The sequence below is a fragment of the Anthonomus grandis genome, chromosome 8 (genome assembly GCF_022605725.1).
Source record: "Anthonomus grandis grandis chromosome 8, icAntGran1.3, whole genome shotgun sequence".
NCBI classification, from domain to species: Eukaryota; Metazoa; Arthropoda; class Insecta; order Coleoptera; family Curculionidae; genus Anthonomus; species Anthonomus grandis.
Window position 1 is genome coordinate 9,236,794 of NC_065553.1, and position 26,686 is coordinate 9,263,479.

Sequence of the window (26,686 nt, forward strand, 5' to 3'; positions counted from 1 at the left end):
AACAAAATATTCCGTTTTTTTCGTAAATTATACTCAAATTAAAAATATTCACACATATGTAAGTACGGATTTTTAATGAGATGTGGCAACGTTACGCAGTATGACCTACTTTTTGACAGCTGTTGAAAACTCTTATTTGTGGTTCTGGTTCCCGAAGGAAAAGTTTGATGTCTGATCAATGTTCTTCGGAACTGTGTGTTTTTTATAAAAGATCTATGTTTTAATGGTTTCATTAAAAAAATTGGCTCATTTTCATTGCCTGAATTAATTTTTTCCCAGCGTATCGAACAAGATGAAACGTGAATAACATCAATGTCTTCAACAATTTGTGGGTAAACACAAAGAAAACATCGTTTTCCAAAAAACAGGGGCTTTTCCTTTAAAAAACATTATATTAGATAATATTGCTGCTGCTTGACCGACTGCCATAATAGTGTATGTATTCATTATTGTACATTTATTCCTTGGAGATAATTAGGTATACAGATTCCTTGTCCTTTGGAGTCTATACCTAATTGTATACTTCGTACATGTACAATTGCATTACAACTTTTTTGATGTTTTAGCCATTATGGGTGGAACTTTTTCAACCTTAGGGGTTGTTGAAAATGTAAAAAGCTTTGTCACTGGAAGGAAGAGGAAACTTTCAGAGACTGACGATGAAACCAGTAAAGTCATTGAAATTGCATTACATACACCAAAAAAGTAAGTTAACAATATTTCCTAACTCTACTTACTGTATTTCTTCTTCCTCCTCATATTTAAAATTTTATATTTCAAGCATTGATACTCAAGCATGATGTTGATGTTTGATTGAGTTCTAATACATAAGCAGTGAGAAAGAAGCACTCTTTCAATCATTCAAAGTTTATAATCTAAAACATCCTTTCATTGACAAAGCCAAAACAAATTTAATAAAAATTATTCTAAAATAGTTAATTAAAATTTTAACAAATGACAAACTAAAATATAAAATTAAAATAGTAAAACAAAGTACTTAATAAATCTAAATGAAAAGTGTCAAAAAAACATAACATCATTCAAAGCAGTGGCGAAAGTATTCCTCCAGGGTGTAAAATTCACAAGGTTTCTAGGTATAAGGACCACTTATTTAAACTCGCAGGATCTTTCAATATTCTTTACAGATAGTGACAGATGAGGTGTGTACTTTTTTGCCAATATATCTAAAGATCCCTCTATTAATTTAGAATGTATGAAGAAGTAAAGGAATAATTCCCTAATCTGATGTTGTATGTTTGAGCATTAGACACTAACAAATTGTTTTTATTTATGAGTGAAACAAACAGATTTCAGAACTATAGCTTCATTGCATTTTTTGACATTATTTCCAAATTAAATTAAGGAATAGAAATACCCTTCCTTTGCTGACAATAATTATTTGTTCTTAATAATTGAGTCTGTTTGAATAGAAATTAACTTGAAAAAACTAAATTTATGTTTATTCAAAAAGCAATGTGGAGAGACTTGAGGGTCTAATTTGATGTTATCTTTTCTAAATAGATTAGATTCAATTCATTCATATATTTCCCTCTATCATAGAAGAAATTACTTTGAGGTGTATTTTGCTTTTGAAGGCCTTAATGGTATTATAAGGAGTTCTGAATGTTTAGCTTATTTTTCTAATAAATTTCAGCAATGGTTAATAATTATCAATAATTTGCTGTATGTAGTCTTAAGTTGGGTTTAATCACATCTGCTGTCTTTTTTATGTTTAATATTAATTTACCTTATAAATTACATTACATTACATTGTATTACTAAAAATGTTTTGTGAAACATTTATTATGAATAAATAAAAAAATATATAAGGTGTAAAACAATATTTAAAAACAAATATTTTACTAATAGGGATTTTATTAAAATTTTGTCATTATATTGCTCCACCTCTCTAATGTTTGAAAAGCATTTATTATTCCCTTATTTATTCCAAACTAATATTTAATGTCTAATGGAGCTAATATCTTTAGCAAAAAAAACCTCTTGAAAAATTCTGAGTTTATTACAAAAGCTTTTTTCTTCTGCCATTATTAGGAATGACAACTACTCTATATGGATGAAAGAATTAAATTCATTTAGAATAATAACAAAGACATGTGTAGATAAAATCAGAAATTTTGATTCTGCTGTTTTTGTTATTTTAATTTATGCAAAGTAAAAAAGCAAAATGTAATAAAATATGTACTTTTATTTATTTAGTTAAGGTAACAAAAACTGCTGTATCAAAAGTTCTAATTTTATACTAGTCCAGGATTAGTATACAATAACTTCTTCCTTGATTCTCTCTTATGTTAAATTACATTAATTAATAATATTGTTAGATATATGTATACTATCAAAGTGTACTCATATCTTAATAATTGTTACTAGTTTCCCAAGTTATGAATGCATCACCAAGCAGAGGGAACTAATAGTACTTGTGATAATATGATATGCATTAATAACATGGATAGCATGAAAAATCTATTTAGTTAAATACATAATACAATAATATACAATACAGAAAAAACATAGTATTTCTGCAGAGTTTATATATATATTTTTTATTTATTTATTTCCACTTTATACAATACCATAAAAAATAAGTTTAAACCATCTCACATTGTATACAAAATAAGAAAGGAAGATCTAAGGAATAATTAGCTTTAAAATCAAATGCATTGTTATAGCCCTGTTTTAAAATCAGTCGGTCTTAAATAGAAGAAATCAATATGATAGAGGGTCTGGTTATAATTTTTTATGATTCTATAAATAAAAATCTTAATAGATTTTTAGATATTTTTAACTACTAGTATTTTCACTTTTTTTAATACTAATAATTTCGAATAGTAATTGATGCTTTTTAAATTGACATATCATTGCTTATTGCAGAAAATAATGAAAAGAATAAAAATGAAACATATTTAAATCATAGGGAGTTTCATTCAGCAAATAAATACATACATTAGGGTATCCTAAAACTCTAAAAGGTCTCAGATGTAAAAATCAATATTTACATACATATTTAAAAAAATATATCAATCATTGATTTGTTAACTACCTAGCAATTTATTAAAAAACACTATATTAACGTTAAGGTAATAAAAAAAAATTCTTACAGAAAAAAGTTGCTATGTACAGCAAAATACATCTACCAAGCACTATTTGTTGAAGGAAAAAACTCTGATGTTACAGTGTGTGCCCTGGGCAAAGAGCACTACTTGCACAGAGTCTATTTGTGCCAAAGTCCATATTTTGCGAGTATGTTTGGGGGATCTTGGCTAGAAACAACACAGAAATATATTACTATTGATGTGGTTGATCCTCAGATCACTCTAGAGTGTAAGAGTCTTTAACCTCTTTTAAATACACATTAAACTCTTTCAACGAACTCTAATTTTAGCTCTGCAAGTTGTCTTTGGTTCTCTATACCTGTCAGACATTGCTCTAAATCCTTTAGAAATAGTACCTATTTTAGCTACAGCAACAATGTTTCAATTGGACGGCCTTATTGAGCAATGTACAGAGGTTATGCTGGAAACTATTAATCCAAAAGTAAGCCTCTTTTACTTTCTTGCCCTAAATTATATTCTACACATATTACTAATAATATTACTTATATCGTGCACTATTTTATAGACTTCGTTGGACTACTATAATGCAGCCTGTCAGTACGGAGATCGAAAACTTCAAGAAGCATGCATTCGCTGGTTTCTTGTAAACCTTATGTCATATTATTATAGTAATTCTGAGACTGAAATAAGAACGATACCAATATCCCTTATGACAAAACTCGTTGGTCATCCAGATTTGTTTACAATACAAACAGAATATTCAATTTATGTTATGCTTAAATTTTGGATATATGCCATTAAACATCCTGAAGTAGAAAGAATACAAACCAGTGCTATAAATAACTTTTTTGCAAACCGTACTAGTATGATATTTGGTATTAAGTCTGAGTTTATTCTATCGTGAGTTTTTCAGATAAAACCCCTTTTCTGTACACATCGGAGGGAAAGAAATATATTCCAGTATTTCAGGAGTTGAGATTACAGAATCTCATTTCCCATCAGCTTGATATTGTGTTCATTCTTAAGGATAACATTATTCCAAAATCTTGGATGAATCCTGTTGTTCTTCAGCAATGGAAGAACGTGTTACGGGTCAATCAAAATGAAGAAAAAGGGTATATTTATTTTAATTGTTTGATAGATACCTAAATTTATAGTCTTATTTTTAGACCAGTTAACGTACCAGATGATTTTTTCTTAAGAGAAAGCCTTCGGTGTGGACGGATTATTACGTCAAAAGAAAGGCATGTGTGGAGGTGGACAGGATTTCATTTCGGTTTAGATTTATTGATGATAACTCATGACAATACTGTATCAGTGAAGAGAAACCATAGATCTGAATTTGAGCAGCTTTTGAGTTTTCAAACTAACAGATATGTAGCTCTAAGGTAAGATGTTTTTAAACGTAAATATTTTAATTGATAATAAAAAGACATAAAACTATCAATAATATATTTATCTTAAATGAGGGATTTAAACCAATTTTTGAAAAACAACAACACAGGTGTTGGGTATTGGCTACTTGGTAATGCTGGTATTTATAGCAATACAGAGAGTCAGAAGTTTTCTCATTTTTTATTTCTGATTTTCTTTTATAGCTTTTGAACTTATTTATACAATTTAATATGTGGGTATTTACACTCTCTTACTCCCTCCTTCAAAAACTTTTGCCTGTTTTGTACTTTCATGTACTATTTTAATGTAAAATAGGATTTCTCAATCATTCTCCAATATTATCATTGTTTGCTTTGCATGAAGGATGGAAGGAAGGTCGTGGAATACGCACCAAGTTACACAAAAAAAAATTGATTTGATTTACTTGTAAGAAATATGAAATCTTTCAAGAAGTGGTATCTGATCCATAACTTGTACTTGAAAAATTCATTTTTTGCATTTAGCATACAAAAAATTTAGAAACAGTTTTTTCGAATGTTCTTTAGCTGATTGGTATATGTAGCATAAACAGGAGATTACATACTTGTAATTATTGAAGTTTTTATCTTACTTAACTAAAGTATGACGCTGAGTGCGTTAAGAAAAATAAACCTTTAAATTCTTATCTCTTCTGAGCAGACCTTAAATGGTAGTTTAGGATTGAATGTGATGCCAAGGTCTTTAAACGTAATGCACCATTAATTGACACATAATTCAAAATGTATTTAAAATGCATTGAAACTTTTGTTGCGAATTACATAATGAACCATTTGTATTTAAGGAAAGGTTCTTTATTTACTAAGACCAAAATATGTGGTTGACCCAAACATACCTTAGTCCAAAAGTTGATAGTTTGTGAGCATTTCAAATTATGGCATAAGACTCGATATAGGTTAGTCAGATATAGTTTATCGGTAGTCCGTTATGTTTTATGGCCAAACTTCTAGAGGGTGCCATTTACAGCATTATTTCCAAAAATAACTTTTTTGTGCTACCCTGTATACAATAACTGACCCAAAAATCTTATTTACTCGTATTTCCACAACAAAAAAGGTCCACTTGTTAGAAGTGTCTAAAATGAATAGTTTTAGAGATATTTAAGTCACTGTGGTAAAGTGAGAAACAATATTAAGGTTCCAAAATAATTTTCTTTAACTCGGTTATATCCAGACAGCCTTAAAAATAAATTCTCCTAAACACACAAACCTCTTGGATTTATGTATAACTTGCAAATCGAAATTAAAACGAGTGATTTTATATTAAGTTATCAATTGCCTCAACCTAATTGCAGGTTTTGTTCCTAAAGCTGACTTGGACTCTTTCGAGAATATAATAGCAGTGGATATGCAATACTTAATCTACTTTAACTTATGGTTACATCTACCGTTTTTCCTAAAATATTTTATTCAACTTAATAAATAAGTAAACTATTAGATTTTGTTATTTTATTGCAGAAGCTACTCTAGTCAAAACATTTTTTTGCAAAAAAACGTTATGTGAAGCATGGACATGTTTTACCTAGAAAAAAAAACAGGAAGACCAAGAAAAACCGATAAATATCAAGATAAACAAATTTTGAAAATATCTCAGAGTGATCCATTTTTGGGTTCAAGTAAAATAAAGCAGCGTTTATCAGAAGAATTAGGCGTTCAGGTATCTTCAAGGACAATAAGAAGTAGATTATGCGAGGCCAAATTATTTGCAAGACGTCCAGCAAAAAAGCCCTTATTATCTGCAAAAAACAGACGATCCCGTCTTCTTTTTGCTCGATCTCATTTGCACTGGACAATTAATGACTGGAAAAAGATAATATTCAGCGACGAATCAAAGTTTAATTTGTTTCAAAGTGATGGAATAGCAGATGTTCGACGTCCTGCAAACCAAAGGTTAAATCCCAGATACACTTGTCGAACAGTAAAACATGGTGGTGGATCAGTTATGGTGTGGGGCTGCTTTTCCGGTTTCGGAATGGGGCCACTTCATAAAATTGATGGGATAATGGATAGATTTATGTACAAAGATATTCTGGAAAATGAAATGGTTCCATATGCAGACAAGAAAATGCCCCTTAGGCACATTTTTCAGCAGGACAATGATCCAAAGCATTCTTCTAAATATGTAAAGGCTTGGTTTAGACAGCAATATATTCAAGTAATGGACTGGCCAAGTCAATCACCAGAACCCCATCGAGAACCTATGGGAAATTTTGGATAGGAAAATAAGGGGGAAAACTTACAAAAATAAGGACGAATTGTTCAATGCATTGCACGAAGCTTGGATTAATATGGACCCAGTAATAATTTCTAGGTTACTGCAATCTATGCGCCACCGTTGTGAGGAAGTTATCAAAAATGATGGATATTTTACAAAATACTAAAATTGTAATTGTATTTCAGTTTTTAATAAAAGAAAAACATCAATTCTTAAAAAGTTGCTCTACTTTTTTCCGCCCCAGAATTAATTTTTGTACATAAAAAATATAAACAAAAAATATTAAGTTAAGTTGTTGATAGATTTATAATGCTTAGATCTTACTGGTATTATATTTCCAATATGATTGTATTTTCTTACTAAATAAAATAGATGTGTTTAAAATAAAGAAGTTGCTCTACTTTCTGGCACTACTGTAAATTGCTTTGTTTAATAGCTACAATGACGTCAACTTCTGTTTCTGTAGAAAGACATTTTTCCGCGTTAAAAAAAATCAAAAGTTATTTAAGAAATAGTATTAAACAGGAATATTACTTACTTCAGATTTTTATGATAATATTATTGAAAGTTTCATAGCTAAATCAAATAGAAGAATTGATTTAAAATATAAAACATAATGCCATTATATTTTATGTGTTACCTTATACCTGTTTATAAAATAAACATTTCTAAAAATTGTTGGTCACTATGATTTCTTGACAACTTTACAAACTCTAGGAAAAAGGGCGTGGCGCGCCAAAATTTTTGTCTGCGGCGATTTTTACACGTCATTTATTTATAGTAACGGACTTTGCCTCACCAGTTTTGTTGACCAGGGATCGCCACTGTGTTATTCTACCAAAAAAAAATCTTTGACAACGTCTATTTTTATATAAAACGCTTCAATTCGTACCTGCTATTAAATATCTAACTGTTTTAGGATAACAGTAGCGCAGCTTAACGAACAAAGACAAATAACCTATATAAAACAATCGGACATTCAAAAGATAAATCTGACGAAAGGAGAAGAGGTTACAGTGATGACGTTTAAAATGGATGTGGTGTATCCGTTAATAATCTCCGCGAATATCTTGTATGTTACGCCGGAACCATTACAGAACAAAAGCGATCAATTGTCCACATGGAATGAGCTGCCGTCATGCAACGCGGGTAGTGTGTCCGATTGATAATTAGTCTGCAGGTGTATGTCATAATTAAGTTAAATATGTCTTTAAGAGTATCTCCAATTAGATTTACAAGTATTTGTATTTGCTTCGGTTGTGGGTTAAATTGAGTTATCTTTAGACCTGTGTATGGCAAGTACGTGCCATTATATCTGTTATGGAACCCTTTAAATCACTTACTTAAAGGCTTAATCGAAGTTTGTTGGCTGTTTTTCTAGGTAGGTATAAGGGACGTAAATGGTTACCTTTAGAAATAATTTATATGAGTTTAAGCAGCAAATAATAATAATATGGATTATTATTTCAGTAAGTAATGAAAAGACATATTATTTTGCTAGTTAAGGGTAGTTACGCAAAAAGGACGCAATAGAAAAAATAAAATTTAAAGGAAATATATTTAAAGTTAAATGTTATGTAAAATTCAGAACATTATAGGTGTAATATTATTATATGGGGATATATGGTAATGTTTCTATAAATAGATAAATATTGAAAAAGTTGTTTTTCATCTTAATTTAACAGATGTTGGCCTGTATTTGGAAACCTAGATTTACCCGAAAACAAGAAAAAAAGGTAATTTTCACATAAAAAAAAACGCTTTAATAGTTTTATTGTAAAATCATTAGTATTATTGGAAAACAAACCTGAAATAACATATTAATATCCCACTTTTTCTTCTTTTATGTCTTTATCTTTGCTACAAATCTTTTAATATGAGTTACCTCTAATGTTCATTTTAACTCATTATTATTAAGTCTACGATTGGCAGGCTTTCAGTGAATATTCTCTTATAAATGTCAATTTCTAAGAGATGAATTTTATGAGCTTTTTCCTTTAACATTATGTCATTGACTCATTTTCATCTTTTGATCCTTTTTTCGACAAGATTTCATTAATTGGTAATGTTAACCCAGAAATTGAAGAAAAAAAGATGAAGAAAACTTTTGTTATTTTTTGTCTAATGTTCGAAATCGCACTTTTATAACAATTTTGGCTCTACTCAGCAAAATGCTTAAAAGGATTAATTGTAAAATTCAGTCAAAGAATTACTCATGTTTCTTTATTTAGTTAGAGATCGAAGAGAGAGAATTAAAATTTTATCTGGTTCGTTTCTGCACAACGTTAAACTGAAACTTATGTTTAATTTAACTCAAACATTGAATTTTTAATATATTGCCGCTTAATTTCTTTCTGCGTAATTACGTCCAATTATAAATTATCGATAAGTAATGATATTTGTCAAATGTTTCATAATCATAATATAATAAAAAAAATTCTACGTACGTAAAAAATAACGAGGGATGAAAATCGGTAATTTCTGACGAGTGTAAAGTGATCAGGATTTTAGGTTGGCCATTAAATAATCATCAGATTATTCAAAATGTTAGACTTAGTAGTTTCAACCCTAAACTTACTATTCCAGTTTTAATATTTCCGTACAAGTAAAAAAATAGATTTTTTTAATATTTCAAAATTCATTTGCCATTATGACTATTATTTTGTAAATATCTTAATACTTTTTCTTATTTGCTGATTAAACCCACTTCTACAAGTTATTTTTATTTCAGTATTTCTACTGCTGCTTTTGTTTTAATTGTTAAATTTATGCATTAATTTTATACTGTAATTTTGAAATAAGTGGAAACTTATACATTTAAGAGTAAGAAGTAAAAATTATGTTTTTATAACCTGTAGGCTACACGGACTTGTATCGTAAAGTAAAATGTTTTTTTTTCTAGTCATTTGTGTGTACATATTTAGAATATCGTGTCGCACTACATCCACTGATAAATATTACATAAGGGTATTTCTTTTATTTTCAGTTAAAAAAACATAATTTTTTACAAGTACATGCTGACTTTTATATTAGATGTGTATCATAATAAACATATATCATATATTAGAATGTATTACTCTAATATAATGTATTTAGATATTCTAAATTTAAAGAACTAATTTATCGAATGAAAATTATCCATATAATATAAATGACATTAATTTAACCTGAAGTTTGTATATAAATATTGTTTAGTGTAGTACATATTATTTTTTCCAAAAACGAATTATATTTTTCTAATTATTAGTTGCTATATTATGTAACATAAGTGCTCTTACTAGTCCTTTACTGAATTTTTATAATAACATTACCAAATGTTGTGTACCATTAAAAAACTGAACTAATTACTGTTGTTTTTTTTAACAATACAATATACAATACAATATATTAATTCAATTTTACAAAATATAAATCATTCAATAGCAAATAGACAGCAATACAATAGTCTATATTGGTACAATATCCCATTAACAAAATTACCTTAAAGTATTTATAATTAAAATGTATAAATAATTAAAATGAAACCATATCATAACATTAAAATAATCTATATAATACATGCTAATATGCCCTAAATAGTTAATTCCATCTATATACAAAAGAAATAATTCGAAAATATATTATAATTATAAAAAATTAAAATTTATAAAGAGAGGAGACAAAACAACCCGGAATGAAGCAGTAGAAACAAGAGAAGCATTGGAAGAAGAGTCTTTCTGTTCTTCTAATATTATTTTTATAGTATAATACACATTTATCTACTACGTTTCGTTCTTTTTTTTTACATTAACCTTATAAAGTGTTCGTAATGGTAAATGACGAAGTTTTTTATCTCAAAATTTAAACCTTTTCTATGCTTATTTACTTCGACTTTAGACCTTAGGCCTGTGGGCAGAAGCTTAAGAAATTTGGGAAGTAGAAACAGCATATTTCTTTGCAAGTGTGATTTGCTGAAAAAGTGCGATTGCAAATCCTTGTTTGTTTTAGAACGAGTATAATACTGATGGTCTAGTTCCCTAAAAATATCTTTAACCTTTCTGTAGTAACAAAGCCATGCACTCACAAATAATCCTCTTAAATTTAGTACATTTAGTTCCGAATAAAGGTTGATTGTAGGATATTGATTGCTTTTGCTTAGGATAATCTTAAGTATTTTATTTTGGCATACTTTTAACATTTGCATGGCATTATCATTCAGACCACCCCAAATTACTAAGCAATATCTTAAAATTGATTCTACTAGTGAAGTATATACTATTTTTAGTGTTTTCTTATCTAAAATATTACGAATCTGATAAAATTTATAATAAAGTTTTTTAAAGTTTTTTGGACGTTTCAAAAGCATGTTCATTCCAGCGTAGATACTGGTCAATATATAAACCTAGGTATTTAATTTTACTAATTTTTTGTATGCAAGGACAAGGACAGTTATTATTTAATAAATTACAAGTTGGGTTGTGAATTTTAATATTACTTTTTTTAGGTTGATCACTAGTTGTCAAAGAGAAAGCTATAAATTTGGTCTTTGTTACATTTAGGGTGATTTTGTTTTCATTTATCCTTTTAGTTTTGAATTACATAAAGGCCTTGCTCTGCTTTCGAGTATACACCATCCCAGCTGTTGTCTGTGAATGTGACTGCAGTATCATCGGCGTAACAAATAACCGAACTATCTTGTAGTAATTTTCCCAAATCGTTAATATAGATCAAGAATAAAATTGGACCCAGGACTGTCCCTTGAGGAACTCCAGTATTTACGACCATCTCACTACTTAGGATATCATTACATCGCACTCTTTGCACTCGATTTTCCAAGTAGAATCTAAAAAGCTCCAGAGTTTGACCCCTTACTCCAACATTTTCTAATTTATTTAACAGCATTTAACACTTGAACATACGCCAAAAAAATTGTTTTTTCATTTAAAAGTCACAAAATCTTACCGTTGTCAGAGTGACATTCTTCTTTATGTAAAATTATATTATACGTATTAAAAAAAAACAGGATTGAGATGGTTTCAGCAAAAGATGTAGGCCAGAAATGTGAGTTAGGATAAGCTCCAAAACGTGTATAAATTTGTTTTTTTTTTTTTAAACTATAGGTGAATATGATATATTCGACCAAGGTTCCACTTATTTAAATTTGCCAAAACATGATTGGAAAAGGGAACAACGGCATCACTATCCTGATTTATTTAACTGGTCGCAGATCGTGTTTCGTCCATGTCCACCTCCAAAAAGAGTAACTCAATTGGATTCTCATCATAGAATGGAGAAGAGACATTTTCCCAAACTAACCAATTGGTCTTATTTGAATGATTATTTTTAACAATATAAAATTTAAAGAGAATTCTCGTTTTTTCTTTTCATTTAAAACGCCCTCCGTTAAGGGACAGTACCTCTCAATACATTTTATGTGATTGTGAGAAATGCTGTAAATTCGGATTTTCTGATGCGTATTTACTGTACTATGTGTAAATTTTTTGAGATTTAAAAAATCTTTTTTTAAGTGCCTCATGTCCGACAGTTTCTTGTATTCCAATATGTAATATTTGTTTTCGATTTGTATATTTTTTCGCACTAGTGAGCTATAAATGACCTTTGACTGCAGGAGCATACTTTACATTTAAAGAAATTAAACGTAATAGTGTGTGTGATAATCATCAAGATGTAAAATTTCGAATATGACCTAAATGCTCAATTTTTTGTTGTGATAATAGCACATTTCTGTAATCACTTTTTCCAGTAGGACAAATTTTGTAAAGTCCTTATAGTAAAGTGATTATTTTATAAATAATAAGCATGAGAAGAAAACCTAGTACAAAGATCTTGAAGCGCTTTTTCAGGTAAAATTAATTTTTTTCTATTAATAGTTATTTTCTTTTTGCTTTTATTCTTTGGCAACAATCACAAATATTGACTATACTTTTGTATTTTGCGGTTTTTATACTATTGGCTGATTTCTTCATAGGAATTAAAAGATTTTATAATATGTCGGCTATTATACTAACGACTATATTATATGAATATCTTTTTTGTGTATTAGCAAATTTATATATAATTTAGTTTGTAATCGTATGGTACCGATAGGGGTTATCTCTATATATTGGGCTGATTATATTTCAGAATAATCTTCATATAACAATGGTCTGAAAAATATTTAGATGCTTCTAATAATTCGGATGGAACTTCACAGGTAAGTTCGTTAAATCCCTAAATGTTTAATAATTTTTTTTATTATATATATGACAATACGCTTCGATAAATTAAAATAAGCAACAATCTCATTAAAATACACGTATTAAATTCCGTTACGCTAAATTATTCGGCGGAATATGTCTCTTTTAGTGCAATCTCATCTTTATTTTCAGCAATCATTCTGACATTTGTACTCAGCAATGTACCATTGTCACCTGTCATTATTGACAGTTCCGGTATTTGCCGAAAATTGTTCTCACGTTTCATGTGGATTCAGCGGATTGAAAATCCAAGAATTTCTATTTTTAAGCTCAAAACATATTTTCTCTCATCGTAAATTTTAAACATATTAAACAATCATGCCTCCCAAAAAGTCTTCCGCAGCCCCCAGTAAGAAGACAGAACAAAAGAAAAAGGAGAAAGTTATTGAGGTTTGTATCCCAGTTTTGTTTTCATTATGGCACAAAAATCAGATTTTTAAGTAAAAACAAATTTTACATGTGCCTCATTACTATATGAAAAAACTAGATTATATCCTATTCAGTGAACCTCATTGTGTTTAGGTTAAATTACCCATTGTAATTTAAAAAGGGTGAAATAAATACTCTGTGAAAACCACAAAAGAATATACAATATGTGATATGAAGATAATAAGAATAGATTTATAAAATATACAAGGGACAAATGGCCCACAAATCTAATATGTTACTACCAAGTCATTAACTTATAATATCCAATTTATAATAAATAATTTAGCATCCTTTAAGAAGAAAGAAAGGACCAGGCTTATTATATCAGGCCAAATTAATAATATATTTGGTTGAGTCCTTTCTTTTCTGCTAATCTTTGTTCATTAAAATAGCCAATATTTAATCAAATTTTTTACATCTTCATTTTTTTAGTATGAATCAGGTTTATTTTCCTTATATTTAATGTAAATTTTCACTCTGGTTACAGTGCAGAAAATCTAAAATTGCTCATCATCTCCTGTCTTCTCTTTTAACTCACTCTCCATTTGTTTTTTTCCTATCTACATACCAACATTAGAAAATTATTTTAATAGTTTCTAGCACTGAGTATGATGTATTAGTTGGTGTCAAAAAGTTGTAGCCATAATTTAATATGGAAGAGGGAAGTGGCTGTGTTGCTCGAAGGACAATACAAATCAATCAAACCGAAAAGCGCTCTGCTAAGCTTTTAAAATAAAAAATTGCTCTGAATAGATCTGGTTTGATTAATTTGTATAATTTAATATATCTAAATTCAATCTTTAAATACATCGAAAATAATTGTATGTATAGTATGCAATTATTGATAAGATGTATTTGAACGAAATTAATTCAAGTTTTAAAAAATATGTCATTATTTAATTTAATCTTTGCTAATAATTGTTAAGTATAGTAATTTACTTGAGCTATTATAGACTTTTTAATATTCCAAGAATCTTATCTATCATCTTGTGAGCTTGCTTTTTTATATCTATTATTTTATATTTATTATTTTAAATTATTACTCTTTAATACATTTTCCAATTGTTTCTTTAATATTCACACACACTTTACAGGACAAGACATTTGGTATAAAGAACAAAAAGGGGGCAAAACAACAGAAATTTATCCAGCAAGTTGAAAAACAAGTTAAATCTGGAGGTATTCACCCACTAAAAGAAGCAACTAAGAAAACTGAGAAGGAACAGAAACTAAAGGAACAGAAAGAACTAGCAGCACTTTTTAAACCAGTGCAAACACAAAAAATAGAAAAAGGCACTACTCTTTTTTTTTTGTACATTTCATGTAATAAACTACTGTTTTTTTTTCAGGGGCTGACCCAAAATCTGTTATTTGTGCTTTCTTTAAACAAGGGCAATGCAGCAAAGGTGATAGATGTAAATTCTCACATGACTTAACTATTGAAAGAAAAGCAGAAAAAAGATCTTTGTACTTTGATATGAGAGATGATGATGATGAGAATGACACTATGGAAAATTGGGATGAAGAAAAATTGAAGGAAGTGGTTGAAAAGAAACATGGAAAAGGAACTGGAAAAATGCCCACCACTGAAATTGTAATTTTTTTTTAATGTAATTTACCTCAAACTTTTAACTAATAATTATTATTATTATAGATTTGTAAGCATTTCCTAGAAGCTGTAGAGAAATCTAAGTATGGATGGTTCTGGCAATGCCCAACAGGTGAAAACTGCATCTACAGACATGCTTTGCCCCCAGGTTTTGTTTTAAAGAGGGACAAAAAGAAGGAAGATAGAAAAGATGAAATTACATTGGAAGAACTTATTGAGAAAGAGAGAGCTGCACTTGGACCGTCTCAAACAAAAGTAAATTAACTTTTTTTATAACAAAGAATTGTCAATTTTTGGAGGGTATATACTTCCAGAAGTATTGTTTTTTATGAACAATTAATTCATTCTAATTGAATTGGGCTATATTAGAAATAGCCTCTACATTGAATTTAATGTAATCTCTTAACTTTGCCATTACATTGTTCTTCATTTCCTTACTTTAAAATATTTTACTCTTCATAAAATTATTTAGGTATTACTCCTTCATCTTCAGGAAAAAAAGGTTTCATCAAGTTAGTTTCGCTTCAAACTTTTTTTATTTTTAAATAAATGAATAATAAATAGAATACTTTAATGTTGTTAACATTGGTTAATAAGAATCAACTGATGTCTTGTTGTCATGTCATCTTACAAGTTTAATTCTTTACATCTGTAAATTGTCATTAATAAAACATAAAACTTACAACAAAAATATTACAACTAATCACAAAACAGTTTCACCACTAACCAAAACTCTTTATTTTACTCTTGACAAAAAAAATATATATTACAGAACTAACAAATATTGCTTAAACTTCAGCTTAATAGTTTTCGGATCAAATTTTGGTAGTTCAGTAGGTTAGTTAGTTGTATAGTTTAATGGCATTAAAAGTAAATGAATGATCAAACCAGTATTCTGAAAAATACAAATGTTTGTTCAAATTGCATAATCCTGATAATGCTCTAAAGTGAGAGCAACACATGTATTCACACAAATTAAGGCTTTTGATGTTTTGTTTGTTTGTCTCTATGATGTATCTTTTGACTTCCTCACAATTTCATAAAGCTGTACTAATCAATTACTACATATAGGTCACATTAGAAACCTTCCTGGCCTGGAAAAAGCGAAAAATTCAAGAAAAGAAAGATGCTGCTAAGAAAGATGAGGACAAGAAACGCACCGATTTTAAGGCAGGTAGACAGGTCGGTTTATCAGGAAGGGAAATGTTTAGCTTTAATCCAGAAATGGCCATTCAAAATGACCTTGAGGATGGAGATGAAACCTTTGATTCTTCAGTATATAAAAACGAAGATGATGATAATATTGAATATAAGGAAATTAATTTGGATTTAATAGATTCTTCAGATGTAAGTACGTTTTTTTGTGATTTTAACAAATATTTGACAATAGCTTTTTCTAGGTTGATGGTAGTGGTACTGTTGCCGGCGAAGATAGATTTAAACAAGCAGAACCTTCGAGTAGTACGTCTAATACTGAGGATAATGCTGCAGTGCCTATAAATGAGAATCTATTCTTGGAGGAAGATTTGGAAGACTTAGATAAAGAACTGGAGGACTTAGATCTAGAGGAGTAACTAAATGTGGCCTTTTTTCAAGGCCAATCGGATATTTTACTTAGAGCTTAAGTTGTACACCAGTTTTTGAGAAAACAATAGAATAACATTGCTTTGCCATAAGCGAAGGTTAGATTCTCTAAATGGTTGACTTTTTACCTAGGGTGTCGCAAAATTATCTTACGATATTATAGTGATGGCTTCTTTTACTAAAAATAAGGCAAAAAATACTGTAATGATACATTTTCTTAACATATCTAATGTTTGTTTATTTTTAGTCAAAGGGCCTGGTAAAATATCGCGAGGTAATTTCAGAACAATCCATAATGATTGTAAATAAAACTTGTAGAATTACTGTATTAAATCCCAGATTTATTAACATCTTTTATTTAAATAAAAAAACACAAAAGTTTCATCTGGGTTTTTTTTTCAACCAACTGCTGGGTTTACATATCAAAAAGTAAACTAGTGACCATTTATTACTTAAGATATTTATTGGTATGTTTTGTACTGAAGTTATAAAGGGTTATAAATGCACACCGTAAGATAAATTCACGCTACTGCATACTAATCTTAATATAAATAAAAACATTCAATAAATAATAGTATGGTTTGTCCTTTAGAATAGTAAAACACCTTTAAATACAAACTCTAAATTAATCACTGGTCTTAACGCGTTGACTGCCACACTCCAAAAAAAACACAAAACCTGGAGCCATTGCGACTTTTTAATAAATAAATAATAAATGACTGTTACATATTTACTTTAAAAGGGGTAATTTAGGGCCGTGAATTAAATATAATTCACGAGGCCCTAGAAGCAATACCTCTTCTCACGGCCATGTGTATCAGATGTAATTCATGCAGAATTTTGGCAACCTTGCGCTGTGCGCCGTGTTTCTTGGCCGATTCGATGATTTTCGTTATGCGTCCATTTGCCGTTAGCGTTAGTAGCACAGCATATAAAGCACCGTATACAGTGGCGGCCAGCTAATTAAAAACGACACAAAATTTAACTTTTTTGGAAAACCATTTTATGCAGTTTTACGAATGATATTTATTTATAAGGGTTAGACATATTAAACACATTCTACCATAAATCAATAGTAATCTATTCAAAAATCTAGGGAAAAAAAATGTTTACAAAATTAATGGACAACAAATTAAAAACGAATTCAATATTTTAATTTTACACCAAAAAAAATCAGTATTTGGTAGGATATCCTTTAGCTTCTTTTATTGCTAGACATCTTCTTTGCATAGATTCTATTAAAGTTTGACAGCGAGTAATTGGGATGGAATACCAAGCTTCTTGAACACCTTTCACTAGTTCGTCCATGTTTTTAAATTGCTTTGGCTGAATTATTCTTTTAAGATCATTCCACAGATTCTCTATCGGGTTGAGGTCTGGACTACACGAGGGCCATTCAATTACATCAACGACGTTTTGTTCAAACCACCTTTTTACTGAACGTGCTGTATGCTTGGGGTCATTATCCTGTTGAAATTTCCAGGTAATAGGTAATTTTTCTTCTGCATATGGAAGCATCACATTTTCTAATATAGATTTGTATTTCTCCTGATCCATAATTCCATCTATTTTATAAATTGGTCCAACTCCATACCATGACATGCAGCCCCACATCATGATTGAACCACCCCCATGTTTAACAGTTAATTTTGTGAATCTTGGATTTAATTCCTCACCAGGTGGTCTTCGTACGTAAGTACGACCATCCGATCCGATGCGATTAAGTTTTGTTTCATCCGACCAAAGTATATTTTTCCATTGGGTAAGGGTCCAACTCAAATGATCGCGTGCGAACTGCAATCGGAGTTTACGATTCTTCTTTGAGACAAGTGGCTTCTTTCGGGAAACTCTTCCAAATAGTTGAAACTCATTAAGTCGGCGGCGAATTGTTCTTACTGATGGCTTCGGATCGTTTTGTGCATACATTTCACGTCTGATATCTACTGCTGTTAAATGGGGCGACTTTTTTGCTAAACGTACCATAATTTTATCCTCTCTTGCGGTTGTTATTCTAGGCCTTTTCTTCCTAGGTACATCTCTAACCTTGCCGTGAGTTTTATAATGTTTAATAGCATTATGAACCATAAATTTGGAACATTTTAGCATTGCTGCAACTTTACTCATAAATGCCCTTCTTGAATCAAATTTAAAATTACTTGTCTTTTTTCAGGATCACAACTCTTTTTTTTACCCATAACGTTTGTTTTATATTGACCTTGTATTACTTAAGTGAGACACCAACTAAATGATAAATAAATGCTACACATTCATATTCGACAAAAATTGATAAAAAAAACAAAAGATGAATCGTTTTTATTTAGCTGTCCAAGGTATTTCTAAATTGTTAAAATATCAGATTTCAAACCTGTTTCAAATCCAAATATTTATGCATGTGCAAGCTTAACATGAAGTGATAAAAACATTTATGTGCAAATAGAAAATATACCGTCTGATTTTAGCATAAAATATTAAAAATTGTATCGTTTTTAATTTGCTGGCCGCCACTGTATGTTATTGTATGCTGTGTTCGTAGTGTTATTGTATGCTGTGTTAACCCCTATAAATTGTTTATCTATGGTTCGTAGTATTAGTACTTCTTTGGTTGTGTAGAGAAGTGTGCAAACGCGTGCGAGCATAATAATGGCGCGGAATATTTACGAAAATGAACAAAAAAGGCTTCAAATGCTAATGGATGAAGCTTTAGCTGAGAATAATAGTGCTCAATTTCAAGAGGAGGTGTTAGATATGAGCGATGAAGACGTACCTGAGCCCTTTGGAGATTATTCCGAAGATGACTATTTACCTAGTGATTTTTCGTCTACAGATTCGGAAGATTATGAACCAGTTCGCAAAAAAAGAAAAAAACAAGTTGAAAGGTAAATACCTAAAGTTTTAAATGTATATTTTTTTAAACGAATATGGCTTTTTTTAGAACAGATATTTTGAAAAAGAAACAACCTAACACCAATCAACAAATAGGGTCAATATCACTCGATATGACATCCACTTCAACGGTTGATCAAACTATAGAGGAAGTAGTAAATCAAGCACATCAAAACCCAGAATTATCTGACCATTCGGAGCCTGATGAGGATTCTTCTGATGTTCCTGGGGAGTTTATGGAGCTCCGTTACTGGAATAAACCTAAAACAATTTCAATTTTCTGAAGTAAACCCTGGAATTCCTGCAGAGATTATCAATGAATTAATTGACAAAAGTCCGTATGAATATTACAAGTTCTTTTTGACTGAAGGCATCATTCAGCACATGGTGACAGAGACAAACAGGTATGCACAACAAACGCTGGAAAATAAAAACCTCTCACGACACTCTCGGCTTACAAAATGGAAAGATTTATCTACAAAGGAATTTGAGACTTTTCTGGGCATTATTTTTTGGATGGGTCTCAATAAAAAACCAAAACTATCTGATTACTGGTCACAAAAATTTATTTATAAGAATAAAGTAAAAAATTTAATGTTCAGAAATCGTTTTGAGCTTATTCTACGCATGTGGCATTTATCAGATAATAAAGCATGCCCCGAAGGTGATCGACTCTTTAAGATAAAACACCTTATAGATTTATTATTGGCACGCTTTCAGGCAGCAAATATATCCAAAAAAGAAATTTGCATAGACGAAACTTTGGTACCTTTTCGAGGAAAACTTGCCTTTAAGCAATCTATAAAAAATAAAAATTTGACATAGAGGTAATATAAATTATGCACTGAAAATGGTTATACTTATAACATGAAAGTATATTGCGGTAGAGATGTCCAGCCAGGAGCACCAGCAGCTTTATCTGTAGTAATGGAGTTCGGGAAAAATACTTTACACAGACAATTTTTACACCAGTGTCCATGTTGCCCATCAATTATTAGAACATTCTATGCTCATCTTGTTGGCACTCTAAGAAGTAATAGGAAACTAAACCCGCAAGAAGTTATACAGGCCAAATTGAACAAGAATGATACCATTTCTTGAGAAAGCAATACTGGAGTAGTAGTCCTTAAGTGGAAAGACAAAAGAGACGTACTGACATTGAGCACTATTCATGTACAACAGAATGGTCGATATTCCTAAGAACGGCACAGTTACTCAAAAACCTCAAATTGTGGTGGATTACAATCATAGTAAAGGTTTCATTAATATATCAGACCAAATGAGAGCCTATTCAGCTGCACTCAGGAGAGGGGTAAAATGGTACCGTAAACTCGCAATCGAATTGATAACAGGGTCGGCTCTTGTAAATGCACACATTCTTTACAAAATAATTAAAAAGAAAAACATAAAAATAACCAGTTTTAAAGAAGAGGTTACAATGGCTCTATTACAGTCTGAAATTTCCAAAACAGAAAATTTACCAACAGTTCTCAATTCTTTAAAACATATGGATGCAAGAAGAAGATGTACAGTTTGTTATGAGAGCTTGAAGTTGCAATTTGGAAGAAAACATGCAGCTTTAAAAGCAAAACAAACTCCGTATAAGTGCGAAAAATGTAAATCTTATTTTTGTGTAGAATGTTTTTTTGTTAAACACAAATCATTTAAATTATAAGTACTATATAAAATATCCATTAAATTAACCATTATTGTGTTCTATAAACTTAAAAACATGTGTTTATTTTGTCTATAATAAAGGTTACATTAGTTATAACATATGTGTATTTTTATGCCTCCTTTAATTAAAAAAATAAACTAAAACTACAGGCCAATTATATTAGTTTGCTCCTGGGGCCATGGTCAATATCACTCCATAAGCAAAGTATTAAAACGTGAAACGTACAGAAGTCACACGGCGTTATAGGTAAGGATTTGATGGAGTTAAATAAAATTCACATGGCGCAGAGTGCCCAACGCCGTGTGAATTATATTTACTTCATATGGCAGTCAAAGTGTTAATATATAATAACTCAGGGTCATGAAATATTAGTTTGAAATCTGGTGGAACCTGAATACGTGTACTGTTTTTTTTGGCTAGAAAATTAAATTCATGGTTGAAGATACAATTTTTTCTTAACTTTCCTCATAGACCCCTAACAGCTGACAAGATAGATATAGCATGTTTGATTAAGTAGATCAAAAAAAGGATAGACTTTCGAACATTTTACAACTAACTAATTAAATAGGGTAGAAGTCCATACTTCTTGTAAAAGTATTATAAAATATAAGTTTTTTTATAACCTATATAAGTAACTAAAATACACATAAAGTAACTTTTCTGTAAAGTTGTATATGTAATTTTCAAATAAAATTAAACATTTTGTGTGGGAATGCTTCTGGTATTTATCTATTAATAATACATTATGTGTGTACCATATAATTTATACTGTCAGAGTCTAAATGGCATTTAGGTACATTATTTTCATCAATTAATATTTTAGGTGTTTATTACATACAAGGTAAAGTTGACTTGTAAAAGACAAATTTATAATTAAGTAAATTTGGTTTGTCAGTTAATTCATAATGTGATTTAAAATCAAGTAACATGAATTAAATCTTATTTTTTCATTTCATTACTCAATATTTTCACTTTTTTTTTGGTGTACATTTTATGAATAAGGCCAACTTAAAAACATGACTTTAAGAGACATCCTGTGTCTTAAAATGTACTTGTCAAGTGCATACAGACTTTGAATTAACCTATCTATTTATATAAAAGCATAGCGAGTAATATTTTACAATTTTATTTTCTTAGATGGCAAAAAAATTTTGCATAATGATTTTTGATATTTTAAATTTTCCTTATAATGAAAAAGTTGAATCATTGGCTGTAAACCTAAAACCTCACCTTTTATGAAATAAAGTTACACCAGACTATAATTTCTGTTAAAAAATTGATACCCTCTAATTAAAGACAAAGCTTTTAAAACCTAAAATTACATACACCTACTTTATTTAAATAATTCTTAGAATGGTATGGAAAGTTACGTGCTCTATACAATGAGCCAACTTTTGTACCTATATTAATTTTCCTATTAAACACAATTGTTTATGAAGTGTGCACTTCCCTTTATTTTAAAAATCTAGCGACTAAAGGAACATAAGATACTATGTTACCTAAGTAGTACAAAGTATACTACAAATATCCCTAATTATAGCTTCAGATTGTTTTGAATTATTTCCATCAAAATAAACCACATCATTAAATTCTCTCTTGACTTCTTCTTTTTGTTTTAAATGCTCTGGCCATGCACATTTATCAAAATATCCAGGGCAATCTGGAGGCTCATAAACCCTTTTCTCTCGCCTTCTGTGGCACTCTTCAAAATCCAGTGTAAAAAAGTACTTTAGGTCACACAATTCAGCTAAGGGTCTATAATTAAATATGCAGAAGCCCTCAACTATAACAACATGACAGTCATTAATTTGCAATAAGTTTCTCTGTTTATCATATTCTGGCATAGGAGTTTCAGTGATGGTATTGTTTGTTTTACTTTTCATGTGTTGTTTAACGTCCAAAACCATCTTTTCCATGTCTAGGGAGCTAATAATATCAAAATTTATGTGATCCAATTCTGGAATCCATGTGTGCCTTGAGTCATCCACTGGAAAGAAATAATCATCTTGGCAAAAAATCTTACTGTTCGGTAATAGTTTATTTAGTTCTTTTGCAACTGTCGTTTTTCCACTACACGTTGCCCCACTAATGCCTACAACGATAATTTTCTTTCTTTGGGGGCTCATTTCATTAATTGGTACTGTACGAGGGCCAATACGCAATACAAATGAGAGATTAAGGCTTTTGCATGTCAAGGTCTTTATTATGTTGTAACATTATCTTAGTATTATGAAATCATATATTTTTTAAAATTTAAAAACGGCTTTTTTTTTCGAATATTATAAGATCAGGTTAATAAATAACAGCTGTTTTTAAAAGGTGAGTTCGAGTCGACGCAAAGAGGTTCGGAACAAGAAGACTGGATGAAGGAGAGTTATTTCGTATGTTGCCTTAAGGTCCGTTCAGAGTGGAAGCGTCGCGTCGCGTCCAGCGTTGTGCCGCGTTTTGCGTCGCGCAGCGTTTCCTCGCGTCAGTACATTCATAGTACCGTCAGCGAGAGCGTCAGAACAAGCGGTTTAAAATTTAGAATTCAGTCTACAAAATGGCTCCAAAAAAGACAGTTCGTTTATGTGCGTTAATGTTCTTGTTAGAAACACCATTATATAGATATAAGAGAAAAAAAGTTGAAATTCACCCCATAAACAGGAGAAGACATGTATTTGGTGAATTTCACCATTTGTATAGTGAGCTAAGATTGTATCCTGATCGGTTTTTTAATTACCTAAGAATGTCCGTCAAAACTTTTGACTATTTGTTGGAAAAGGTTAGCCATCGTCCGGAAAAAACTGTAACCAATTTTGTAAAAAGGAGATTTATTTCACCTGTTGAACGAGTTGTTATCACAATAAGGTAAGAAAAGATATTGATTTTTTTTTATTGAAAAATTGTTTTTTTATTGCAAGAAACAAAACTAAATGATACATAAATACATATTATAAAAAATACATAGGTATAATATGGTTGTTTCCTCGAATATAATATTATGAGTACAACTTTAGTACTGGAAAGTTTGTTGTCCTAGAAAGGCTGCTGAACTCTGTTGGGTATTGGACTCGGAAAAGGGCGTAGTCAATGTAGCAGAATTCGAGGACACAGTAGGGTGAAGAGGGATAGGGTTTTGTGATGACGAACCAAAGATGAAGCAAGATGGCTGGGATTTTCAGGAGGTAGCAAGTTATGAAGGGTAGAGTTTTGTGTTGTTAACAAGTGATGATTACTAGGACTTTGCGGAGGTAACATTTGAACCGTTGTTGCTTGAGATGTCGTTGATTTCTTTCTTTCTGCTGATTCCATTTCATCCAAGATAACGTTTTGGATTTTGTTTCTAATTTTTGAATTGAATTAAATGTTATCATATACGGTATTAGGCTTTTAAAAAATAATAACTCTTCACTGTCTGATGCCTCTTCTGCATCATTTTTTAGATGTTGAGATAATAGGTTCAATTTCTATGAATTTCTCGTCTCTAACGTCACTTATCCTTTTTCAACTTTTTCCTCTTCCGTGTTGCACCATTGACGATGAAGTACATGCAGATGATAGTCGTTCGTCATCTGATGCTGACACAGATGTCTGACGGTTTAGAAATGTCGTGTCCATGTCTGATTGTACATCCGTTTCGTCATCCTTTTCAGCTTCTAGATCATATGTACTACTGTCATCGTCTTGAGAATCATTCAACCTTGGCAGATTTCCAGACTTGACAGCAGGTATTAACAAATGTTTCGTAAAACCCATTATATCAAAATATGGCCAAATAGATTTGTAATTGTCAGCAGGAGCTCCCGAGGGCAGAACTGGAACCTTTTTGAGTTCTCGCCGATATTTGTCCTTTTTGTTTTTCCACCGAGTTGCAACTGCTTCCTCTGAAACAGAAATGCTTTTTAAAAGACTGTAAAGAAATCTTTTTTTTATTTTATTTAAATCGGTTCTAAGTAACGAATATCTTTTCTTTTTTCAGGTTTCTTGCAACTGGAACTACTTATAAACATTTGGCACATGAATTTAGGATTGGATATTCAACAGTCTCGATAATAATAAAAGAAACTTGTTCAATTATTTAAGAAGAACTTGTAGAAACTCACATGCCAATTTGCACTCAACAGCAATTGGAGAAAATCATTGACGAATATAATACCCTGTGGAACTTCCCAAATTGTTTCAGATCGATTGACAGGAAGCATTGTCGTATTAGATGTCCACCTAATAGTGGCACAACCTATTTTAACTATTTAAAATACTATTCAATCGGATTGCAAGGGGTTGCAGATGCTAACAAAAAATGTATTACTATTGAAGTGGGTTCACGTGGATCAGAAAGTGATGGGGGAGTATTTCAATCCTCGCCACTTTACAGTTTGTTGGACACCAATCGATTCAATGTACCTCCAGATCAAGCTCTGCCGAATTCCAATAGTGTGCTACCAAATGTTCTGATAGGAGATGAGGCATATCCTTTAAAGAAATATTTGATGAGGCCTTATCCGCGCCCAAGAAATACAGTGTTAGAAAATGATAAGCAAGTCTTTAACGATCGCTTATCACGAGCAACTAGAAAATGGCCTGTTACCTGAAGATGGAGTTATTGTTGGAGATGCAGCAGTTCCGCTTAAGACATATTTATTAAAGCCATTTCCAGGCGTTAACCTCAGTGCAGAAGAAAAAATATTTCATTACAGGCTATCACGTGCCAGACGTATAGTCGAAAACGCTTTTGGGATTTTAGTCAGTAGGTTTCGTATTTTTGAAAAGGCAATACCGATTAACTTGAATACGGTAGATGCAATCATTTTTGCAACTTGTGCACTACATAACTGGCTAAAAAAAAAATCAATATCCTATATCACTGCAACTTGTGTAGATAGGGAAGATCAAGATGGAAATATTATACCAGGCTTATGGAGGCATGAAATAACTCCCTTAAAAAGTATCTCGAATCAAGGAAGTAATCATTCAGCAAATATTACTAGAGAAAAAAGAGATAAATATAAGAATTTTTTTATGTTCTTCGTCTTACTGCCACATTTTTGATAAAGGAATTTAATTCCTCAAACCATGTTACTCTCGGTATATAGACATTTCCTCCAGCCCCAGATCTAGTAGATTTCTCGATTTTATCGGCTGCTAAATAGTAAGTATTTCTAATACTTTTTATCTTATTTTTTATGTCCTCAATCATAATACCTTCGATACCAATTTCGGTCCGAATTTGTTAAAGAGCCGATGTTCGGTTTTGTTTGTTTTTATATTCCTGGCATCGAATATTCCATAGGCATTCATGCTCTCTATACAGTTGAACAAGCTTTAAAGTTCTATCTGCACTAAACTTACGGGCCATTTTTTCAAAAACACCCAGAAATAATTACAAAAAATAAACTAAATAATTCAACTTTCAAGACAGCCTTCCTAAGTATGCTACTGACAAGCGGCAACGTGTTTAGACGCTGCCTAAGCACTGGCGCGGGTGTTGCGGAGCATGGAGGTGAAATAACAGTTTTTGAAAACACCACTATCAGATGCATTGCCACTTTCGCCATCGCTTATGTATGAA

At 30.7% G+C, this 26,686-nt stretch overlaps 3 protein-coding genes and 1 long non-coding RNA gene across 5 annotated transcripts; 3 read left to right on the plus strand and 1 right to left on the minus strand.

The window, feature by feature from the left end:
* Nucleotides 1–114: 114 nt before the first annotated feature.
* Nucleotides 115–8,576, plus strand: LOC126739557 (protein germ cell-less). Of its 2 annotated transcripts, none has more exons than XM_050445305.1 (8): nucleotides 115–435; nucleotides 567–705; nucleotides 3,119–3,339; nucleotides 3,401–3,552; nucleotides 3,637–3,928; nucleotides 3,985–4,186; nucleotides 4,241–4,459; nucleotides 7,636–8,576. In XM_050445305.1, the coding sequence occupies exons 2-8, from the start codon at nucleotides 572–574 to the stop codon at nucleotides 7,880–7,882; spliced, it is 1,467 nt and encodes a 488-aa protein (XP_050301262.1). In that variant the 5' UTR covers nucleotides 115–435; nucleotides 567–571; the 3' UTR covers nucleotides 7,883–8,576. The 2 variants fall into 2 exon arrangements, with proteins under 2 accessions (XP_050301262.1, XP_050301261.1); XM_050445304.1 differs by having other exon boundaries at nucleotides 3,637–3,934; nucleotides 7,636–8,573.
* Nucleotides 8,577–10,534: 1,958 nt separating this feature from the next.
* Nucleotides 10,535–12,063, plus strand: LOC126739715 (uncharacterized). Its single transcript, XR_007661688.1, has 2 exons — nucleotides 10,535–11,756; nucleotides 11,816–12,063. It is a non-coding gene; the product is annotated as an uncharacterized LOC126739715 (long non-coding RNA).
* A 1,064-nt stretch (nucleotides 12,064–13,127) lies between these two features.
* Nucleotides 13,128–16,958, plus strand: LOC126739351 (zinc finger CCCH domain-containing protein 15 homolog). The gene is made up of 6 exons (XM_050444996.1): nucleotides 13,128–13,342; nucleotides 14,476–14,674; nucleotides 14,731–14,975; nucleotides 15,036–15,245; nucleotides 16,062–16,337; nucleotides 16,391–16,958. Exons 1-6 carry the CDS (start codon nucleotides 13,271–13,273, stop codon nucleotides 16,562–16,564), a joined length of 1,176 nt encoding a protein of 391 aa, XP_050300953.1. The 5' UTR covers nucleotides 13,128–13,270; the 3' UTR covers nucleotides 16,565–16,958.
* Nucleotides 16,895–23,452, minus strand: LOC126739353 (nicotinamide riboside kinase 1). Its single transcript, XM_050444997.1, has one exon. The coding sequence runs from the start codon at nucleotides 23,259–23,261 to the stop codon at nucleotides 22,635–22,637; it is 627 nt and encodes a 208-aa protein (XP_050300954.1). The 5' UTR covers nucleotides 23,262–23,452; the 3' UTR covers nucleotides 16,895–22,634.
* Nucleotides 23,453–26,686: the final 3,234 nt, after the last annotated feature.